Source organism: Mytilus edulis, chromosome 13, assembly GCF_963676685.1.
Source record: "Mytilus edulis chromosome 13, xbMytEdul2.2, whole genome shotgun sequence".
In the NCBI taxonomy this organism is placed as follows: Eukaryota; Metazoa; Mollusca; class Bivalvia; order Mytilida; family Mytilidae; genus Mytilus; species Mytilus edulis.
Genome location: NC_092356.1, coordinates 33,251,945 through 33,275,897, shown reverse-complemented (window position 1 = coordinate 33,275,897; position 23,953 = coordinate 33,251,945). Strand labels below are relative to the sequence as shown.

The 23,953-nt window shown below is 30.0% G+C and overlaps 2 protein-coding genes and 1 long non-coding RNA gene across 3 annotated transcripts in view; 1 reads left to right on the top strand and 2 right to left on the bottom strand.

Annotated features, from left to right (window-relative positions):
• Nucleotides 1-23,953, bottom strand: part of LOC139500902 (uncharacterized) — a 336,961-nt gene that overhangs the window by 161,347 nt on the left and 151,661 nt on the right. The gene's annotated exons all lie outside the window — the stretch shown is intronic.
• Nucleotides 1-23,953, bottom strand: part of LOC139501836 (leucine-rich repeat-containing protein 15-like) — a 167,502-nt gene that overhangs the window by 11,256 nt on the left and 132,293 nt on the right. The window contains exon 9 of the mRNA XM_071291060.1: nucleotides 19,824-19,895. Coding sequence (XP_071147161.1) covers nucleotides 19,824-19,895 — 72 coding nt within the window. The remainder of the gene's footprint in view (nucleotides 1-19,823; nucleotides 19,896-23,953) is intronic.
• Nucleotides 3,649-8,809, top strand: LOC139500991 (uncharacterized). The gene is made up of 3 exons (XR_011658430.1): nucleotides 3,649-4,537; nucleotides 6,648-6,732; nucleotides 7,945-8,809. It is a non-coding gene; the product is annotated as an uncharacterized lncRNA (long non-coding RNA).

Sequence of the window (23,953 nt, the reverse complement as noted above, 5' to 3'; positions counted from 1 at the left end):
GTCTCTTAAGTAAAGTTGTCTCATTGGTAATCATACCACATCCTCTTTTTTGACATTTGTTTTGAAATTTGTATTGACACTTATATTGATGTCTTTGTATTAACTAACAGAAGCCTCTACTGATTTTATTGTTGTTTGTTTACATGCTGATTTATTGAAATCTAGACATTTATCTCAATGGTTTGATTGTTACAGCCAAGTTAATCAAGTATATAATACCTGCTACTTTCTCTAGGTTCTCCTCCTTATAGAAAAGTACATTTCCTTTGTTAATTTTTTTCCCCAATGATCTCCTCAATAATTTTCTCTGTTTATTATCTAGCTTAGGACGTGCAAACTTGTTGCATCCCTAAAACATATATCAAATTATTCAATTGTTGGAACAAAATCTTTCATTCATATAATGGTAATATTGTTTAATAATATTTATTACACAATAGAAAAATTTTTAAATAGTTTTTCACATGTAGCTTAAAAGTTGGTAGTAAATTAATGTCATAAAAGTTTAGGCTAAACATTAAATAAAAGATGGCTGTTCAAAGCTGACCAACATGATATCATCAATTAGATAAAATAAATTCTATGTATTTCTCTAAACTCCACATGCTTCAGCTGACAATGTAAACAAAATATGAAAACAAATATCCGATGAGGAGGTGTTCCATAATTGGAAGGATATACATATAGAAGGAGACAAATAATTCTTTACCTACCAAATATATAGTTAAAAACCTTAACCTTAGACAGTCAATGCCAATTAACACCCCCCACCCCCCCCCCCCCTCCCGGTTTTTTTTTATCAAAATTATTGATCCATCAGTGACCACTGAATATAGAAAATAGTTCGTAAATGTGCTTGACTTGTGTCTTATCGAGTTTGTGTTAAGTGAGGTGCTATTTCTTCAACTTAGGCCAGTTAGGGCAAGGACGTATGTTAGTTATACGTCCTTGGTTAGGGTAAACAAAATCAGATAAAAAACGGTAATTTTCTTGAACTTACCTGCACTGCAAATTCATAAAGTCACATGTACGCAGTGTAATAGACCAGACACGTGTTGTTTTTTTTTTACTGCTGAAGTTCCTTTATCGTACAGTACACAGACTGTCAGTTTTAAAGAAACGGGTACCACATGAACAAGGCGATTGCTTGCCAAAAATAACCGCGGGAAATACCGCGCACCTTGAAAAATTTCAGAATCGGTGTAACCCAGAAGATGAATCAATTTATTAACTATTGTTTTGTTATCCAGCTGGTAACAAAAAATGATTTAAATTTAAAATTCAATCAATATTTTGAAAGTTTGAATATGAAATGCAATCAATAAATGCAGTTTAATTGAGAATTGATGTGCTTCGTATCTCGGATAATTATCCTGTACGGTTTACGGAAACGAACTTCTCTGCCAGACGACATGAATATTGACACCCATTACTGGCAACGGAGAGTAATGCAGCTGATGGAGAGATATATCAGGTATGTTTTTTCACAAACACGTTATGAAGGCATGTGTACAGAAGTACATTATAATATACCAATCCCAGAATAAAAGGAGTCTTCATGAAAAACTTGACAGCCCGAAAATTTGAAAAACCTGTCCTCATAAAACCAAAACAAAATTTTAATAAATATTTTAAATTTAAATCACATACATATTTGGTATGTGAGTTGTGTGTCCTTTTTCATTAAAATTTTACTGTCACAACAACATTTATACGTGTCTGGGCGGTATGATGTCAGGCGCGGATCCAGAGGGGGGGTTCCGGGGGTTGGAACCCCCTTTTTTTTGGGATGATCAATGCATTTGAATGGGGACATGTAATTGGAATCCCCAACCCCCTTTGTCCTGGGTTAGGAACCCCCCTTTCTAAAATGGCTGGATCCGCCCCTGGATTTTTATGAGTTAATCATGAAGACCAATAATGATCACAAAAATACACAGGCACTTAATCAGGTTGGGAACAAACCCCCTGTATGGTGATTATACCTCTATATCGGGAAAATTCTTCTTTAGAGGGATAAAATTATCCCTCTATAGAGGGGTATTTTTGTTTGCACTGGATTTAAAGCAAATTAGGGCAGAATGGCATTTTCTAGTTATATTGGCTATAATCTCTCGCATTATATGCATCAACATATGCACTTTACTAAAAATTGGGATAACCAGTTTTCTGCTAAAGTGACAAAACTTGCAATCTATTGTAAACCTATCTGAACACCTGATCAACAACAAAAGGAATAGTTGACCTTTAAATTTCATGTTAAATCTAACAATAGAAATTCTGTTCAGTGAGGCATAAGTGAGTAGAATTTACCTGATCATCACAGCTTGCAATCATGGTGAACAATAGATTTTATATTTAGTCAGATAAGCATCAAACTGGGCATTTGCATATTAAATTAAGTACATTAATTGGTGCATCAAGTGTTCCAGGTTACTGCCGTAATAAGTAGAGAATGCCATTCTGCCCTATATTGATTTAAATCCAGTCTAAACAAAAATATCCCTCTATAGAGGGATAATTTTACCCCTCTATAGAAGGGTTATCCCTCTATACAGGTATAATTACCATATAGAGGGTTTGTTCCCAACCTGTTAATTGTTTCTGTCAATGTGGGGTTTATTATCCACCCCTTACGAAAAATCACTTCATTCCGGTGTGGATAGTAAACCGGCACATGACACAGAAATTAACAACTATAGGTCACCATATTGCAAGTATTGTTTTTTTCTACTTATAATCAAATATGATTTTGTGAATTTTATGGAAAATAAAAAAAAAAATTGTGAAAAAATTACCAGTATGGTATTTATTTATAATAAGGAACAGAATAAGTATAGCAAAATGAGGTACTGATTTGTCTTGGTCTCGAAATGTCTCCTGCCTTGTCAAACTGACTATCAATCATGTCTACTAAATATGTCTCCTACGGTGCCAAACTGTCTATTAAACTTGGAGCTGTATCTTTCGAGGTGACGAACTGTCCTGTAAAGTTACCATATCTACAAAGCGCATCATTGATTCGGATCAGTAAGACTGGTTTCCGAGAATAGTATACCTTTTACCTGTTAAAAAGTACCTGACAAAGAACCAGTTAAAATTTATCGATTGTAAGTAAACACGTTGAAGAAAAAGGATTTGCATTTGAATAAACAGAATACAGAAACATGTCAAATTTATATTTGTTTTCTTGTTTTATGTTTATAATTACTTTGTTCATCAAAGTTGGATTAAATTTATTTTCTGCAGAATATTTGTACTTGTCCCGACGGACAAGCTTGATACAGCTTTTACTTGTCCGACCTTTTTTCCCTCTGGTACCGGACAATCGGACAAGCGTTATTATCGAGGCCAGTCCATTAACCAGATAAATATGATGATATACATGTATGTCAAGATTGTTCACAGAATGACAAGAATAAGAAAATGACAGAGGGAGAAGTCCAGGTCAATGTTAGAAGGACAATTCAGCTAAGTTCCAACAGATATGTATGCACATATTCCATTTTATTAAATGTTATCGTTTAACAAAATAGTATGCTTTAAAAAATCATTTTTTTTTGGCTTGCAGCAAATGTGCAGAAAAAGAATATATATTTCATTTGCTACATTAATGCTACATATGATATTTAAGTAACTTTGCAACAAAATACTCTGCATTAACTATTTGCCACTTGTCAACTGAAGGATGTTATGTAATGCATACAAACATTTATAAACATGATAAATCAAATGTTCTACAAAAATGTACTGCCTTCTACAAATATTTCATTTTATACTTCAAACAAAATTAATAATACAGATATGAATTTTGGAGGGCTTGCAATCGTGCACTCCTATCACAGCTGTTTATTTTATTTTTAACACACTGTACGTTAAGCCTGCATATTTAGAATCATTATACAAAAAAAAAACTACTGTTGAAATATGCTAAAAACACCTAATTGACATTTATTGATTCATTGATGTCTTTATTTCCTCATACTAAAAAGTAATTGCGATATTGAATGATTGCTGTCTAGTGCCACTTTAAACACTATGGTGCTATTTCATGTATTTCGTGGCATCCTGTTTTTATAAGTGGAGAAAACTAAGAGCTTAATAAGGAAAACTGACAATCCTAGTCAATTAAGTCTCTTAATTTAATATCACACAACAAAAGGAATGTTAACTAAAGAGAGAAGAAAAAAGAAAGTTTTATACATACAGACAAAAAAATATTTAAATCTCTCAGCATAAAATCCCTGTGCAATGATGCCAATCTTTAATGATATAAAATATTCATAATATTAACATTACTAAAGATGAGTATATGACTTTTGTTTTTCAGTCAGTACAAGGATGCATAACACATGTACATGTAATATGTGTATTAAATTTCATATTAATTAACATGTACATGTATTTGAAAATAAAATCTGAATTTGAGGCAAATATATATATGTAAGATGAATAGAAGACATGATACTTGAGCAGTGCTTCAGAATCACACTACAGTAGTTTGTAGAATTTTGATTGTAATCAAGTTAACCTGAAGGTAACTTAATAGTAAAACAAGAAAGAAGATTTCCTATTCAACTTTACTAAAATATTTTTTTGATGCTTAGGTCACAATATGATGAAGTTCTTTTTTCTGTTTTACTTTCGTCTCCTTACAATTTTTTTTTGGGGGGAGGTAATTTTTTGGTAAAGTACTGGTAAAAGTCAAAACTTGTTTGGTAAAGCACCATTTAAGTTTAAGAACATGTTGTATATAATCTGTTAATAATTAGTTGAAAGAAAAAGAAAAAAATACAATTATTTTATCTATGTATACAGTACACACAGAGAGGATGTAATCTCATACTCCCAACACTGATTCTGGTGTAACACAGTGTCACACTGTGAAACACAGATTTCCCCTCCCCAAAAACACCAAGTAATTACTCCCATCTGGAAGGGTTTTATGACCTGTTGATTGCAGGTAAAAGTAATAAAAATCAACAAAGCATGACTGCATGGTCATGACAGAGACACATAATTAATTACATGTCAACTATTCTCTCACTTTTTCCAATTTTAGTCATTTCCTATTTAGTTAAATTTTATTTCTGAAAGCTACTATAAAAAAGGTTAATGAAATGATTTAAAAAAATTATATACTAAAAGTATTTTTTAATCTCATAATTAAGAATGGTAACTTGATATTTACAATAAGTTGTACATGTATTTATAGTCAGTTTAAACATATAGATATTAATATATAAATATATAATACATGGTTTAAAAATAATAGTAACGATACCAAAAAAATGAATATAATAAAAAAAAAAAGTAGATTAATTTCATACATGTTATAGTTAAATAATCTTCATTTATTATTTAAATTTATCAAAATAAAATTGAATAAATTCAATTAAAATATATGTCTTTATGTTTTATTATTTATACTCCACTTACAGGTGATATTTTGTTTGTTTTAATTATGTTTCTTAGGTATGAAAAATCAACACTGTCAGAACAAATGCTTAATATTTTTAATAAATAAAATTGTGCAGGAATCTTTAATAAAATCAAACTATAATACATCTCTGATAAAATTTAACAAATCTCACACTTTTCATCATTTTTGTGACTCATTTAAAGACAGGAAACATAAGAAATGTTAACTGTAGTCAACAACTAGTCAGTCTAGTGGCACACTTCAAAGGTAAACATAGCAATAAAAATCATGGTGTTGGGAGAAACCACACCATGGTAATAAACAATTAAGGAGTATTAGGGAGGAATTACTCCAAGTTTCTCCCAATTTTCTCCCAAAATTTGTAGAGTGTTGCTGGAGTTTCCTGGTGTGACACCAAGTTTTTACACAGTGTAGGGAGTATGAGATTACATCCGCTCTGTGTGTACTGTATATTCTATAAAAAAAAAAGATGTGGTATGATTGCCAATGAGATAACTCTCCACAAGAGACCAAATGACGCAGAAATTAACACCTTAGACCTATAGGTCACTGTAGGCCTTCAACAATGAGCAAAGCCCATACAGCATAATCTACCTTATCTTTCTGTAAGGAGACAGCAAACAAGTGTATACATTTTTTTTGGCTTCATCATTTGTTCATTGGTCAATAATGTTTTTACAACCCATATAACCAATTATTGATTAAAGGATATCCTTCATACTGCAGGTTATTTTTATACTTGCATGTACAAAATCTCCTCAAAGATAATTGAATATTTGGAGTTTCAGTAATTCATAAATTGTCTTATTGACAGCTCATTCAAAATTGAAATCTAAAGTTATGACTGTCCAGTAATTGTGGATTTTACCATGTTGACAGCAACAATAGCTTAAAAGCTAAATTGACATCAAAAGTTTACAGCAATCTGAAACTGATGCTCAGAACCTTGAGGAATATCTAGAATTTCATTTTGATCTTAAAAACTGTATAATATAATTATTTTCTTGACCTTATTTCATTTTATGAACTATTTATTCATTTATTAGCCTAGATTTAAATGGTAGGCTCAAAGCATTGAGATCTAAAAAAAAAAAAAAAAAGAAGATTTCAAGGTGAAGGTTTGCCTTTTTTCTCCTTATTGCTATGTTTCAATCCTGTTCTTAAGCACATTGACAATATGATTTTATTTTTTTTTAATTTACAGCTTCATAGTAAAACAGACGAAAGGCAACACCTTCACTATTCAAGTCAGACTATAAAAGGAAGCTGTTTTGTTTATAGCTGAACTGGTAAGTAATTATATCTTATGAGTTATGTGTATATTGTACATATTAAAGAAGGAAAGAAGAAATAAGAAATAATTTTCAGAATGTAAAGGATTATCGGTAATCTTATTGTTTGTACACCAAAATGAAAATAATGTTATGTTATTGTTTGAACTTCTATTGTTTTAGAATATTTCAAACCAACCACAACATTTTGGTGTACTCTTTTGAAAATATAATACAAAATGCACTTATTTATATTCTGAAAAGTTGAATTAAACAGGTGATAATAGAAATGATTAAAATGAGGAGATAATGTATGATTGCCAATGAGACAACTATCCACCAAAGTTCAATTAAAGTGGATGTAAGCAATTATGGGCTACCGAACATCCTATAAAAATGAAAAAAATCTACAATGTATAGTTGGCTATATATAAAGTTTAGTCTGGTTGAAAGTTTTTTTATTTAAGAAATAATACATAAAAGCCATAGATTTGTTGGAAATTACAAATTTTATCCTGAGCGTTACCTGATGAAACAACTCTCCACAAGAGACCAAATGAAACAGAAATTATGACCTATAGGTCACTGTACAGCCTTCAAGAATGAGCAAAGTCAATACCATAGTCATCAATAAACATGATAAATCACAAACTTTAAAGAATTCAAATGAGAAAACTGACAGCCTAATTAATGTACAAAACAATAAACAAAAAAAACAATTATGTAACATAGCAACAAACAGCAATCACTGAACTACAGGCTCCTTACTTGGGACAGGCACATACATACAGAATATTAGATGGATACAAAAAGAAATTATACATATATAACAAAAGCAAAAAGTGGACATGGATTGGTAATTGTACATCCAACAGCAAAAAGACAGTAAGTAAAGATCTGTGAGTACTTGCAGTTGCCGACAGCTGGTTCAATTGAGAATTTTATTAAGGCTTTTCCCAGGAACTTTTGTTAAGATTTGATGGGTGGTGGTTATTCAAGAAGACTAGATGAGCATTTAAATGAAATATGCAAATTAAAATGTATGCATGGTGGGGTCAAATAAAAAGTGCCTCCCCCTCTACATTTATGTTTGGGACAGCCCTCACATTGTTGTTTACATTTAAGCAAAAGCAACATTCATATTAGAAGTAAATAAAAGCTTTCATTATGTATGTTTAAAAAAGATAATACTTATAACAATAAATAGAATTCTTTTTTTTATCCTTTCAGATGAAGAAGAATTCAAAGAGTGGAGCATTTAGAAAATAGAAAATTCAAATATTATTTGTTGCTATTTCAGTAACTTATCAAATGTGAACTGTTTAAAATATTTTTAAATATAAATATAATTGAATTTCAAGTTGGAAAGTGTTTTCTTTTTCTTATTTAACATTTGGTAATATATGTCTTTGAAAGGAACAATTTTTTAGTCATTATCTGATTATTTTTAGATCATGATAAACCTACAAGGGACATAACTCTTTAGGAATGAACATTGTAATGTGGCAGTTAGGATTGTTATGTCATTGTTATTTCCCCTGTTTAAACTATAAATTTCATATTTCTTTATTTAATAATTTACAAGAAGCTTATTAATTATATATTTGTTAAATTACATAGCTTTTGCTATTTGAATTCATTGGTTAAAGATATTTTTTTATATTCTTAATACAGGTAATTTGAAGTCATTGAATGCTCCATTTCTATTTACATTTGGTATATCATGATAAAAGTTGTACTTTGTTGATTAAATTATATATTGTTTTCAGTTTTTGGTTTTCATTTACTTAGATATTTTATAGCGCTGTTACATTTGGCATCCATCGTCTCTGTATAAATCAGTTCACAAACCAGAACAAGCTGTGGTCTGCATCCCCGAATCTCCAGCAGAATTGTTCCTGCTACAGTAAAATAGCTTGTTGGTAACTTGGTATTGAAATTTTGTTTGGTATACATTTGATTTTGCATAATATGTGGTACAATTTTGAATTCGACTTCCTTTCAAACATTGAAATAAGATTCGGATTAAAATATATTGTAATGATAGTTAAGTTTTGATGTATGCTTAACATCCAGCTGCAAATATTACATACATATTCAGGATGATAACATATACCTTAAACATGCATATGAGGTAGCTGATAATAAGTTATAACATACAAGACAATTTATTGATGTTTAACTCACTTTTACCCTACTTTTTAGATAAATTACCAGAGAAGCACCTTCAAATAGAGATGACCAAGAAAAAAAATGATATGTCAATAAGTACGACAATATTTCATTTTTCCAAATGGCTGCTTCACATAAATGTCCTGTTGTTTTATCACGTTTATATCACGTGGTATACATTTAACGTGAATATCACGTTGTATTATCACGTTAATATCATGTAGCAATATACACAACGTGAATATCACGTGTGACCAACGTTTTGTTCACGTTGTGCTCATAACGTGAATATTACGTTTCTGCTCGTTTCACGTTCTACTCACGTTGTGTGGACAACGTGTATATCACGTGATTCTCATGTTAAAATCACGTTGGAAAATATTGCCTGTGTACAACACACTGTAAAAGTTTCTGTGAGAAAGCGCAGGTGGGATTTTTTTTTATTTTCATTTATGTTCTATAAGAAATGCACTACGAAATAATTGTGGTCTCGGAGCAGTAATATTGGTCTAAAAACGGTTTCCCTTTCATGTTCAGTAAGAATTGACTAAAGCGTTGCTGATTGGGATACAAGTTATGACCAATTATGTTTTGACTTTTGTAACAGATCAGATTCGGATTTTATCGAAATATAAAACTGATATAGCGATGTGTATAATCATCTTATACATGTTATAAAAAGTTATATCTTGGTTATTACCATAAAAAACACAAAAAAGAAGGAGGTCAGAGAGATGGATTAATCTCATCATTTAAAGAACTTAAATCCACTAGTCCATATCTTTTTTGAAGAAAAAAAACCGGCACCCAGATTAATCGAAACGAAATTTATACAATGTCATGTTCTAATAATATTGCAGAAAAAAGGTGGAAATGACAATAGATATTTAGAAACTTTGTATCATTTTCTTCTTCTTTCTTTTGGGCAAAGTCAAATTGAAGTTGTCAAAGTGCTAATATTTTACTGTTTTGGAAATATGTACTACTAATCTCTGATGTGCAAATGTATACCACTAGATCGATTATGCTATTCCTCTCTAGCAAGGTTTGGTCTCAATTTGTTTTTTTTTTCGAAAAGTAAACTACGTTGCCCTAAACAGATACAAGGTAACCTCTGTTTTCAAAACATTTATATCACCTTGACTTATCTTAAAAATTCAAAAACATTAATCTGAATGTTCTAATTTTTTCAATTCTAAAAATTGGTTAAGCTTACACCTTATACCAAATTGAATGAACAGGCATTTATCATTTTAGTAGGAAAATTGCAAAATGTTTTCAAAAAGAGAAGATAAATCTTTGCGACAGCAAATCAGCAACACATAAAGGCAAATTATGTTTTTGCGGCATAAAGTTACTTACAATCTCTTGAGTGACGTCAAACCTTGAAAGATATTCACGAGTGCTGAAATTTTGTTTTCATGTAAGCACCTGCAAAATAACATTTTTGAAACGTATTTCTGCATAAAGTATTTCATATTCATCAATGCAATAATACTTACCTTGGAAAACGAGGACTACAATGAATTATTCTAAAAGTTATTTATCATGGATGACTTAAATTATATATGTAAAAATAACATGCTCAAAGACTTCTATTAAATCTGGTTTTTCAACAGCGTTTCTTAATACTAAACGCCGGATTTGAATACACAAAATTTTTTTGTGTCCAAGTGACGATATTTTACAACAGCTACAACGATACCAGTGTAGCTATACTTATATTTGGTTCTTCTTACCTCAAGTATTAAAACATCATGTCATCATTTCATCATTTTGATATCGAGCTGTTAAATGTGAACTTATATCGTGAATTTACACGGAGCACGATGTAGGTAGACTAAAGTTACAAAATACTGCGGATAGGAATATCATTCCAGATTTGTATTTCAGTTACAAAAGTTGTCCTTATTAGCCACATCAATAACTACACTGATATTACATATTTTGAACAACGGTTTCCTTTGTGTTTTTGGTAATAAAATAATTTAAATTTTGAAAACGGTAAGCCTTTCTCATTCAGCAGTAACTTTCGACAACTTTGATAAATTGGAAACCGTTATAGATTCATGATGAAGAGTTTAGATTTCAGTTTAAGGTGGCTCGTGGGTACAAAAATTTTAGCAAAAAATTAAACCTCTATTTTTTCATTACAAATTTTATTTATTACACTATTAGTTGTTACTTTATGACATGGTACAAAAAACAACCCAAAAAAATGATTTGGTTTGGCCCCAGATGACTTTAAAAATTGAAAAAGCTCCAAATTATCTCCCTTTGGTGCAAAAATGCCATTTTTTGGCCTTAAATTTGAAATATCTTTTTTAACTCATCGGTGACCTCTATTTTTTATTATTGTTTTCAAATAAGCTGTACATAAACTAAATAATTGTAAAATTTAAGCGATTTCTTATATTAGGTTATTTTTTTATTTCGATATTTCCTCTTTTTCTCCTATTAGTTCAACAGAAAAAAAGGACATTAACAAAAATGTATGCTTCTTCCAGAGGCAGATTTTAGCTTAAATGAACGGTGACCCCATTTTTTTATTTCATTTTTCTTTTAAGTATATGATGAAGTTCATTCATGAAAAAAATATAGCGAAATCCTATATTAGAAAAAAAAATTATTTATACCCAGGAGCCCCCTTAATAAATTGTCATGCTTTAGCTGGCAAGATTATCAGTCCTTAAGTTTTAATTCAATTGCCTAAGTTGTCCATGTTAAAACCCATAAAATCCTACATTCATGTATTACATTTGGCACAATGGTTTCTTTGTGTTTTTATTATCAAATGAGTGTATAGTGGGAAGTGGTTTTGCTTTAAAAATGGTTTCCCTTTCTTATTCATTAGTAACTTCCCACAAGTTTGGCAAATGAAGGACTGTTTTAGAGCTAAATTTGTACGATGCAAAGTTCAGATTTTAGTTTTACAAAAACTTTCGCTTTAAACGCGAATTCAAATGGTATCGTTATACTTTGATATTTGTTTATAGATATTTTGAATTACTTTTTATCTGGTTAATTATCCTAAAGGAGGAGAAAATAGAGAATGCACATGGAAATATTTCAAAATACAATGTTGTGGTTGTTCAAAAAATGTGAATACTTTTCGAAGACGAATAGCGCCGGAAAATGGTATCCCTTTTTGATGTTTAGTCTGAATTTGAAATGATTCTGTCATCTCTGCTTAAGTACACCATTTTGTCCTAAACAGTATATCTGGTGCAAGAAAATTGGTACCGTTAATTTTATTATAGGATAATCTCTCGATTGACAAATTTCGTATCACCTTAAATTATCATAAAATTCCCATAATATATCAATCATGCATAGTGTACTTGATTTGCCTATTTTGAATGATTAAATAAAGGTTCATAACATACATTCATAAAAGATCTGAAACATATCAATTCGTTTTCTGTTATTTACTGTCTGGTGAACGTACCTCTAAGGACTGTTATCAGACCTACACAGGAATTTAATACTTTAAGGATAATGTCGGCACATAACCAAGGGTTGTTGTATATTGATGTATGTCTAACCTGTTTTATGTTTATTGTTTTTACATAAACCAGGTCGTTAGTTTTCTCTTTTGAACTTTTTTCACGTTTGTCATCTCGGAGCCTTTTGTAGCTTATTATTCGGTATGGGTTTTGTTCATTATTGAATTCCGTGCGGTGACTTAGAGTTGCGAACTTTTGTATTGGTCTCGATTTCATTTTAAATCGTGGTACCTATGATAATTTATTTCACAGGATATTTATTTTATTCCGGTTTCAATTCACTATCTTGCCATAAAAAGATTTAGGCAACAAGTGTTGCCATTTGGTTGTAGTATACATACCTTTTTTTAAAACGAATTTCTGCATAAAATGTATTTCTATATCCAAACTGAATTACATCATTTGGTGTTAATTTGAAATGATTTTTTTCATTCCTGTTAGAATAAACTTTCTACTAATTAAGATACAAAATTGATAAATGTGAACTACTTTTCAAAGATGTATAGCGCACAATAGATAGAGATTTTTCACCAAACAAGGTTATATGTCAATTTGAGAAGAATTTGACCTTCCCTGCTCTAGCTAACAATCTTGTCATCAAAAGATATTGAGTAACCTCTCCATTCTAGATTGAACAATTCAGACAACTTTAAGATTTCATATTCATTCAATTATAAGCAAGTCAATCTAAACGTCATTTTTTTTTCGTTCATAAAAATAGTAGAATGTACAGCATGAACATATTTAATTATTTGCTCGGATTTGGTTATACGTTTAACCCTTTAGTTTTATCAACTCTTCATTGACCTCAATTTCTTAAGGTTTGGTCTCATCTTTGCACCTGTAAACTGTATTATCATAAACAGATACAGAGAAACCTCCCCATTGAAAATGTCCCCATCCCCCAAACTTGTATGAACAATCCAAAAACATTAATTGAAAAGTTCTTATTTGTTATTTCTTTACAATTGTACATTTTACATATATTTAATTGACTTGACAAACATTTATATATCGTTAAAAAAATGGCAAAGTTTTCCCAAAAGATAAATCAAATCATTGCGATTGCAAACCAGCAATACATGGAGTCAAATATTTCTTTTGTGAATCGAGTTACTTACAATGCCTCCAGAGACGTAAAATCTTTAAAAATGTTTACATCAGGTTTAGAAAAAAATTGCTTAACAGCCAGGTCCCTCAAAATAATAAATATATTTCAACAACGTAATTTGCATACATTTTTCCGTTTTTATTAATCCAAACATATTTACTTTCGAAAAAGAAAGCATTGGAAGTGTTGTTTATCTCTTTGAAAACTGGTCAATGAATTTTTGGAAGTAATATTGGTCTTTAAACGGTTTTACTCTCTCTTTTAGTTAAAATTGGGGTAAAACTTTTGGTCTATTGATGGAACAACTATGTGTTGACTTTTGCATTTAGTCATTATTTTGTCGTCAGATAGCGATAACTTTTTATAGATTTCTTATAATAACTTTTCCCTAATTCTGTGGCTATTTAACTCTTTCCGTAACCAATGTATAAAACAATTAATCAACGTGTGGTTGCCGATGATCTCAGACGATGATTGAATGAGTTTACGGTTCATAACCTTTACCAGCTGACTGAATGAATCAAAAGATGCTAACATGTTTAAACGCAATAGACAATTTTGTGGAATGTGGAGGCTACTGGGAGGAATTTTCGCCGATCAAAAATGAAAATGTATTTGATATTCATTAGAGTTACTGATTATTACATAGTTATTCGTGGATTATCGGATATATTCAATCACGATTGTAAATTATCAACTTTAAAGTCCTCCCAGTTGCTCTGACCTTAAAATTCGGTTATTTAATCATCTCGATTGGATAAATCCGATAATCAACTGGTACCAATGTAAGAATTTATGTATATCTTCTGTATTTCCATAAAGACGAACATCATCTTAATTTGTATTTTTAAGAAACGGTAACCAGTTGAATCAATATGAAATTTATAAATATTGTAAGAATATTGCAGAAAAAGAGGGGGAAATTACTATAGATATTTGGTAGCTTTATATTTTTGGGACAATGCCAAATTGAAGTTGTAAAAGTGCCAAGATTTTACTGTTTGGGAAATATGTATTACTACTCTCCGTTGTGCAAATGAATACCACCAGATCAATAGATTTTATTTTTGAAAGCGAGATTGCGACAACTTTGCCAAATGAGGTACTGTTTTAGAGCTATGATGAAAAGTTCAGATTTTAGTTTAATAAAAACTTTCGCGCTACATACAAATTTTAATTTGATCGTTAAATATAGATATTTGATTATACGTATTTTATATTAATTTGTATATGGTTGATTATCCTTAATAAGAAGAAAATAGAAAATGTTACATGGAAATAGTTCAAAGAACAATGTTGTGGTTGTTCTGATAATGTGAATTACTATTAGAAGACGCATAGAGTCGAATTGGTAAAGTTATATCTCTCAAAAGATGTGTATTGTCCTCTTGAAATGATTTGTTCATCTCTGCTCAAGTAAACTACCTTGTTTTAAACAGATACAGGATAAACTTTCCTGTGACAAAGTTTTTATCACCTTAAAGTATCATGAAATCAATCCTAATGTACTGGGGTTTTTTTTGTGGTGGAAAAGTGGTCCGGGTTTTGCATGGAATAGAATGATGTATTTGATCTTTTACAACTGACTTCATTTGTTTTGTATGATGTGTTCATAAAAGACATAAAATAGGAAAAAAACCAAAGGATATGGAATATCTACCCATACCACAAAATCAGTACATAAGATCTCTTTTTTTGCTATTTTCAGTTCGATCTAACTATAGAAGTGTTAAACGATCTACACAGCAATTTGATCCTTTTATGTGAATGTCAGCAAATTAGTCAAGTGATACATTTGCCATGTAGGGGGCGTTTCTAGCTAATTATGCGGTATGCGTTCTGTTCATTGTTGAATTCTATACGGTGACCTTTGGTTCTGAACTTTATATTGGTCTTAATTTCTAATTGTAATGCGGGTAGCTATGATAAGTTTATTTATCAGAATATTGTTTCATCCCGGATCCAGATATCTATCGTGACGTAAAAAATATAAGGAAACCTCTCTATTGACTTTAAAATCAAATTAAAATTAAATTTTCACATTTCACTTTCAACTTAGCAGACGATTTTTGAAAAACTGAGAAAAGAAATGAAAAAGTCAAATATAGAAAAAGGAAAGATAAATCTTAATCATACTCAACAGTTTGTCATTCCTGTTCCAGTTATCTATTTAATCGTAAAAAGATACAAGGTAACCACTCCATTGACAAATGATTGACATATTAATATCTGATATATTCAATAACATCAATTCAAACAACCTTTTTATTTTATCAAAATGGCACACTTTAAACATTATACGAAATATATTAAACGATATTAAAACATCTTTTACGAAATTGCAATACGTCTTTCAAAAGTAAAAACAGTGATTATATATATTGCTTTCTCAAACTTATGTTACTTGAAATAAATAATGAATAAAAAGAGAGGGGTATTCGTCAAAGTAATAATGGGCCGACGGAAGTCAAATATATATATTTTTAACTGGTTGATATATTGCAGTAAATCTTCATTACAACATCTCCAATTCAAGCTAATAGGTGATTAAACTAAATGGAATTATGTCTAGGCAGACATCATATTCAAAAAGAAACTTGGAGAATATCAGTCAATAATTCTTGATTTTTGATAATCTAAGGTGTCCGTTTTACCCAACTTAAATCCGTTACCCATATATTATATTTTGCACAGTGGGTTCCTTTGTATTTTTTATCAAAGGATTTTTGGAGAGTTGTATTGGTCCTAAAACGTTTTCTATTGACCAATCAATAAAAAATGACGCTCGAATAAAAAAATGTAAAAAAGGCCAAAGAAAGTTCGAAGTTGAAGAGCACTGAGGACCAAAAGTTCCTAAAATGTTTGCCAAATACAGCTAAGGTAATCTATTCCTGAGGTAGAAAAACTTAGTATTTCAAAATCCAGAGTTTTGTAAATAGTTAATTTATAATTATTAAAATATCAATAACTCAAGTCAGAAGTGCTGACTACTTGGCTGGTGATACTCTCGAGATATAAAAACTCAACCAGCACTGGCATCGACCCAGTGGTTGTAAATAAATTCATCATAGGTACCAGGATTGGAATTTTATATTTGCACCAGACGCGCGTTACATATCTTTATTTTTTTATAAACGTCCATTTCTTATTTTTTTTTTATTTCTTAGAAACGGTACTCAGTTTAATCAAAACAAAATGTGTATATAATTTAGGAATATTGCAGCAAAAGAGAGGAAATGATAACTGATATTAGGGGAAAATTCAGAATGAAGTAGTCTAAAAGTGCAAAGATTTTACTGATCTGGAAATGCTAATCAACGATATTCAAATGTATAGTACAAGATCGATAAATAAATGATATTCCTCTTAATCAAATTTTGTTTTTAATTCTAATTCTAATTCTGTCGTCTATGCTCAAATAACTATCTCAGGGTAACGTATCCACTGACAAAAATCAAATCACCTGAGAGTTTATGAAAACACTTCGATAACATAAAGTTTTACAGTCTTTTTTGTGATTTCATGGAAATGTACAGTTAACTTTTAATACCAAATTCAATGAATACACATTTATAAATCTTATTTGTAAACTTTCATAAATGTCAAAATTAAATCAATAATCAAATCGTATTTTTACAGGAGTGGGCACGCAGAAACTGCTCCAACAGAGTAAAGATTTGAAATGAAACTCCGTACATTTTTATGGACACCTTAACGAATCCAGCCTTTCTCATTCTGTAGTAAGTAACGACAACTTTGCCAAATGAAAAACAGTTTTAGAGCAGAAATTGAACAATTTTAATTTTTGCTTTATATCATTATATATCAATATTTATTAATGCATGCTTTATATTAATATAAAATCCGGATAATTTACGAAAGATAGGATATATTACAAGACAGTCTATGTTTTCTTAATTCACTTTAACTGTTAACTGTTTTATCAATTTTCTTACAATTTTTTTTTTATTATGTTTTTGAAACGATACACAATTATCATTTTGTATATATTTTGAGGAATTTGTGCAGTCAATTTAAAAAAAAGCAAAAAACAAACTATTTTTTTCATAACATAGATCAAGGCAACATTTTCATTGACTAAACTCGTGTCACTTAAGAAAGATTATCAATTCAATAACATAAATCTAAAAGTCCTTATTACTATGTTATTTCTTAAAATGATACCAAATCAAATTAAAGCGAACTTCATTCATTTATCTAAGATGCGCAGGCGGTTTTTAAAAAGTAGGTAAAAAAAGTCAAATACAACGGATCATAAAGTACTATATTTTGGTTGTGCTCGAAATGAGAATAATTTATTAAATTCCCCATTATTAAAGTTTAATCTCAATTATACTGAACAGTTTGTCATTCCTACTCCAGTTAACTAATGTATCATGAGAGTCACATGGTAACCTCTCTATTGACAAAATGCAGATGGCATTGCGTTATCTGATCTATCAAATCGCATCATTTAAACGGCATCCTCATTTTTTAAAAACAGTAGACTTTATATGATATACCAAATAAATTAAACAGTATTTAAATCTTTCGGAAAATTGCATTATTTGAAGAAAAAAATAAAACACTGATTATTTTTATTGCATTCTTAAAAACTTATTTTACTTTAAAAACAATGAATAAAATAGTAGGGGTATTATAATACAAGAGCAATCTATCAATACATGGGGAATTTTGTAATTTGATTGTTCTGTAGGGACCTACAATATAGCATAATGTATTTCATCATTACATTTGGCATATTCGTAAATGCAAACAGATTAACATTGGCAATACATTGGCCAGCGGATGTCTAATATATCGGTTTGTAAACTAGTTGATATATTGCAAATTAAGGCAATAGTAGTATAGCGCTTTCAAAAGTCATAAATCGATTGAGAGGAAAAAAATCCGGGTTACAAACTAAAGCCAAGAGGAGCACATCAACTATAAAAGGAGAACAACGGAACAACAGAAACATAGTGACAGATTTTCATAATATAATACATAGTTATTTTCCAATTAGGTCTTACATTATCCTTAAAAGACAAACATCTTCAATGTCTGCCCTTAAATCTATAAAAATCAACGTTGTTCTTAGACAATTTTACCGCAATATTAATGATTAATATAATAACAAATAATTCAATGACCATATTTTACAGCAGTGCTGGCAGATCATACGTGTGGTCTTCTACCGTGATTGATTTATTCTGTCATTTAAGCAGTTTCAAAATCATGGCCATGGCGTTAAGTAGCTTCAATTATGGTTGTGTGCATGCAGACAATAGCCCCCGAAGTATGCTGGCACAACGTTTTCAGTTTAGTTACCTTAGTTGTCATTTTGAACCTCATACTCTACTTGACGCAAAATTATATTTTACATAACAATTTCCTTTAAATTTATTTTATCAAAATATTTTTGGGAAGTGATATTGGTCTGATAATTTTCCGCCTTTCTCATTCAGTAGTAAGAAACGACAATTTTGCCAAAGAAAATACTGTTTTAGAGCAGAAATTTAACAATTTAAATTTTTGCTTAATATCATTATATATCAACATTTATAAATGCATGTTTTATATTAACATAAAATCAAGACAATCAACGAAAGATACGACCCATTACAAAAAAAAATATGTTCACTAAATTCACTTAAAATGTTTTATCCATTTTCTAACATTTTTTTTAATTATTTATTTGAAACGATACACAAGTATTTTTTTTGGATATATTTTGAGGAATTGTGCAGCCAATTAAAAAAAAACCAAATGGCTGTAATAGATATGCAATAGCTTTATGGAACGCGCGTCTTGTGCAAATATATAATTTCAATCCTGGTATATATGATGAGTTTATTTATATAATCTTCATTTAATTTTTGGGCAATAGACAAGTCAGTTAACTTAAATGGTCCAAAGTGGAAATATTGTATCGGTCTGATAATATGTACTACTAAAAAAATGTAGAAATATATTGCACCAGTTCGAAAATGATATTACTCTTAATTAAGGCTTGCTTGACTTGTGTCATCTTTTTCCCTGTAAACTATATTGTCCTACATAAATACAGGGAAACCTCTCCAATGTGACAATTTCTATCCCCCTTAACTAATAACAGCAATACAATATCATAAATCTAAAGTCATTATTTGTTATTTCTTTAAATTGTACACTTTTCATATAATACAAAAATCAAATTGACACAAATTAATATATCTGTGCACGAAAATAAAAATATAAAAAATAGATAAATTATATCATTGCATGGAAAACCAGCATCAGATGGGTCAAACAGTTGTTTGTGGATTCAAATAACTTACAATTCCGTCAGAGCCGTCAAACCATTAAAGATATTTTCGTCAAGCGTTTCAATTTGATTAAAACTCAGCCACCTGTAAAATAATATTTTTTTAAACATATGTTTGCATAAACTATTTTGTATTCCTCAATCCATACATATTTACAGTAGAAAAAGAAGAAAAGTTGAAGTGTAGAATATCTGTTTGAAAACCAATTAAAGGTATTACTGACAGATCCTTCATGTTGAGTTGTTAAATAAATTTCTTTAGATTATTTGTAAAGTTTATTTTCATTGTTATTTTGTAACGTCACTGTTTGAGGGTGACAGAGGAACGTGTTTTACATCGACACTCAAATCGTGTGCTGTTCAAATATACATACAATTAAATTACATCCAAGTGGTTGTATTTGGTTAGTTGAAACATAAAAAGATCGATATTGCTATTCCTCCTGATCAAGGTTTTATCTCAATTTGATTAAGAATGCTGTCGTCTTTGTCCTAAACAGATATAGACAAACCTCTCCATTTACAAATTCAGACCCCTTACCTTATACCAGCAATGCAATAACATAAATCGAAAGTCTGTATTTGTTATTTCTTGCATATTACTTATTTTACTTGTAATACTAATTCTAAGTGACACAAATTAATATATCTTTAAAAAAATGGCAATTAATGACATTCAGTTATCTGATCTATTCGATAGGATACATTTAAACGACATTTGTTTATTTTTATCAAAATGGTGGTCTTTAAACATTCTACAAACTAAAACAATCCATATTTTAAAATATTGTTGGACAATATTTTTAAAATGTTTATTTTTGCATAAAATATTTCATATTCATCAATGCAATAATATTTAATTGGAAAATGAAGAACAACTTAAACGTGTGCTATATCTGTGTGAAAACTGAATTAAATGTTTACAGATGTTTAGTATATAATTAATGTATGACTCAAATGATATAAATGTGTTAAAAATAACATACTCAAGGTTTTCTATTAGATCTGGTAGTTCAACAGTGTGTTTACATACACAATGCCAGATTTGTATACAAGAACAATTTTCAAAGTGACCATATTTTAAAACAGCTACAACGATACCAGTATATCTATACTTATATTTGGTACTTCTTACCTCACATATTGAAACATCATTTCATCTTTTTGATATCGAGCTGTTATATGTGAAATTTATGTTGAATTTTACACGGTGCAAGATGTAAAAAGACAAATGTTGCAAAATTGTGCAGGTTAAATATCAGTCCAGAATTTTTTATTCAGTTACCTAAGTTGTCCATATTAACCACATAAAATCCTTTTCAATATCATGTTTTGCATAACGGTTTCTTGTGTGTTTTTATGAATCAACTGATTTTTAAAAGTGATACTGCTTTGAAAATTGCATGTTTTCATCATTCAGCATGACTTTCAATAACTTTACCAAATGAGGTACTGTTTTAGAGCTATGATCAAAAGTAAAGATTTGAATTCAATAAAACTACACGCAAATTCTAATTTTTCGTTGTATTGATTTATATATGTTTTATACGTATTTTGTATTGATTTGCATATGATTAATTATCATAAATTAGGATAAATTAGAAAAAAGTCGCACGGAAATAGCTTTTCAAAGGGGTTAAAAAAAGTGTCAACTTGAAATGATTCGTACATCTCTGGTCAAGTAAACTACCTTGTCTTCAATAGATACAGTTAACACCTCCTTCGGCAATGTTATCAGTTCGTTAGATTTGTGTGAGCTATTGATTTTGGAATTGATTAAGGACTTAAAATTAGATTTGTTCTTTCACTTTTTACAAAAAATAGACTAAACAATAAAGATCAATAATTTACAATAAAAGAACTATATAACACGTCATCATGATACTAACCAACGTCAGTTCATGGAATCTATACTTCAAGATCATCATATTTGATTTGTGAAGTTGGTACGGAATATTTATTTTGGTATCTTCCGATGAAAATCTTTTTAGAAAAAGGACCAGCCGTTCTTTGACAAAACCTGGTTCTTCAACTTTCTGCTCAGACACGCGTGACCTTTTAAAAAGTATTAGAAGCAGTTGCAAGCTATTGGATACCATATGAGCTGGGACATATATATCCAATCTGCAGATGAATTTGGTAAATTGCTACTAAGTTGGGGGAAATTGATATTTTCAAAATTAAAATCGTCTTGTTTGCAATAGTTTCGACTTCTATTTTTTAAATTAGTGAATGTTAAAATAACATCTTTAATGTCCGACAAGAAATCCGATTTTTTAAGTTTTACGACATACTCAATGCCGAATGCGAATACAAAAACAGTTATCTTTTTGGTCATATTTTAAAACAGCTACATCGTTAACAGTGTAATAAAAGGCCCCGACATGAAAATATGATTTTTTTTAGACTTTTACCACAGTGAATGTATCTAAGCTTACAGAAAAACTAAGTTCAGGTATAAATAAAAATACGGATAAACGTTTTTTTTTACAATATTTACATCTGAAAGTTGTCTTATGATCAAAAACAAGCTTCTTTCCTTGTTTGGTAGAAATCCAGGATAGTTTAAGAAAGTTATTCAAGTTTAAAACACTTTAACCACAGAGTGAATATTTGTGAACGCAGAAGACGGAATGTATATGATCTCTATGTCTCGTCTTTGTAATAAACTTTGCGAAATATATGCATCTTCTATATCAGTATGGGTTTGTAAACAAACTCTATTTTAATATGTGTATATTTTTTACTATTTTAAAATATTTTAATAAAACATGACAAGAGAACTTAAAAATAAAGTGAACTTCCGGAACAAGCAAACGAAATAAAAACAAACAAAAATAAAAACAAAAATTAGTAGAATTTACATAGAAGTAAAAACTATAACAGACAGAAAAACAAAATGGATTCGGCAGTAACAACTAAACGAGAAAAAAAAACAACATGAAATAACATAATATAGACATTTTTAATCATCAGTATATTAGTGTATTCAAAACGGATCAAGGTTGAACGAACATGAATTTCTATATATTACATTCAACTGAGTGTGGCACGTGTCGATAAAACATTAAATAACTTTTTGATTACTAAAGATATGATAATAAAATTTGAAATTATTTAATTTTACAACGTCTACTTCTAAATGCAATGTCCTTTGTGTCAAGTGTATCATTCCAACCGGTCCTTAGTGCTATTTTTTGCTATTAGTGCACAAAGGAGGTCTTTTGATGTGATGGATTCTCTTTTTTTCGGAATTTTTTTCTTTTGGCAAACATTTAAAGAAAAAAATCGACATAAACATTTACATATTCAACATGTTCAATACATTTTAGGTAAGCACATAGAGTTACAAGTATATGAGCATACATTTTTGATAATTTTTTATAGAAAAAATGCAATGTCAAAATCGTATGTAATATCTTTGATATAGAACCTTAAACTACACATACGGAGATACATGTATGATACAATGTAAGTTGAACGAATGACGTAAGTGTGAAGTAGCCATTGTAATTGGTCCGAGTACACAGTTATTTCGTAGAGCATTTCTTTTAGACTATAAATGAAAATTTAAAAAAATCCCACCTGCGCTTTCTCAATAATATTTTTACAGTGTGTTGTACTACTTTTGGGACAAATTATATCAAAATTATAGAAAACTCCATCAGCTCTAACTCAAAATATGGACAATTTTATTTTAAGGGGGTCTTGAAATCTTTTGACAGCTTCCGAAGTGCTAATTTTTTTACCTTTTTAAGCTGGACCTCATCACATTCATTCGTCAGATGTGCCTTAGCTTTGACATTGGATTTACTGACATAATGGCTGTATTATGCGTGAAATTATATTTGCCACTAGACGTTAAGTAGAAAACATTCAAATACAAATCAAACCGCTCTATTTGATGCAAAACAAACGTGACAGGCAGTGCTATCATATGTATATGATCAGATTTTTTTTCAGCCATCAGTGCACATGATAAATAAGTGATGCACGAAAAAAAGGAGATGCAAGGTATACACCAATGAGACAGCAACCGAACTACAAAAATAACCGAAAGACATCTAAACTGAGAGGGAGACGTGTCGACTTCAACAAAAGACAAATGTTCTAACATTATGTCTTATAAGTGCTATCAATTAT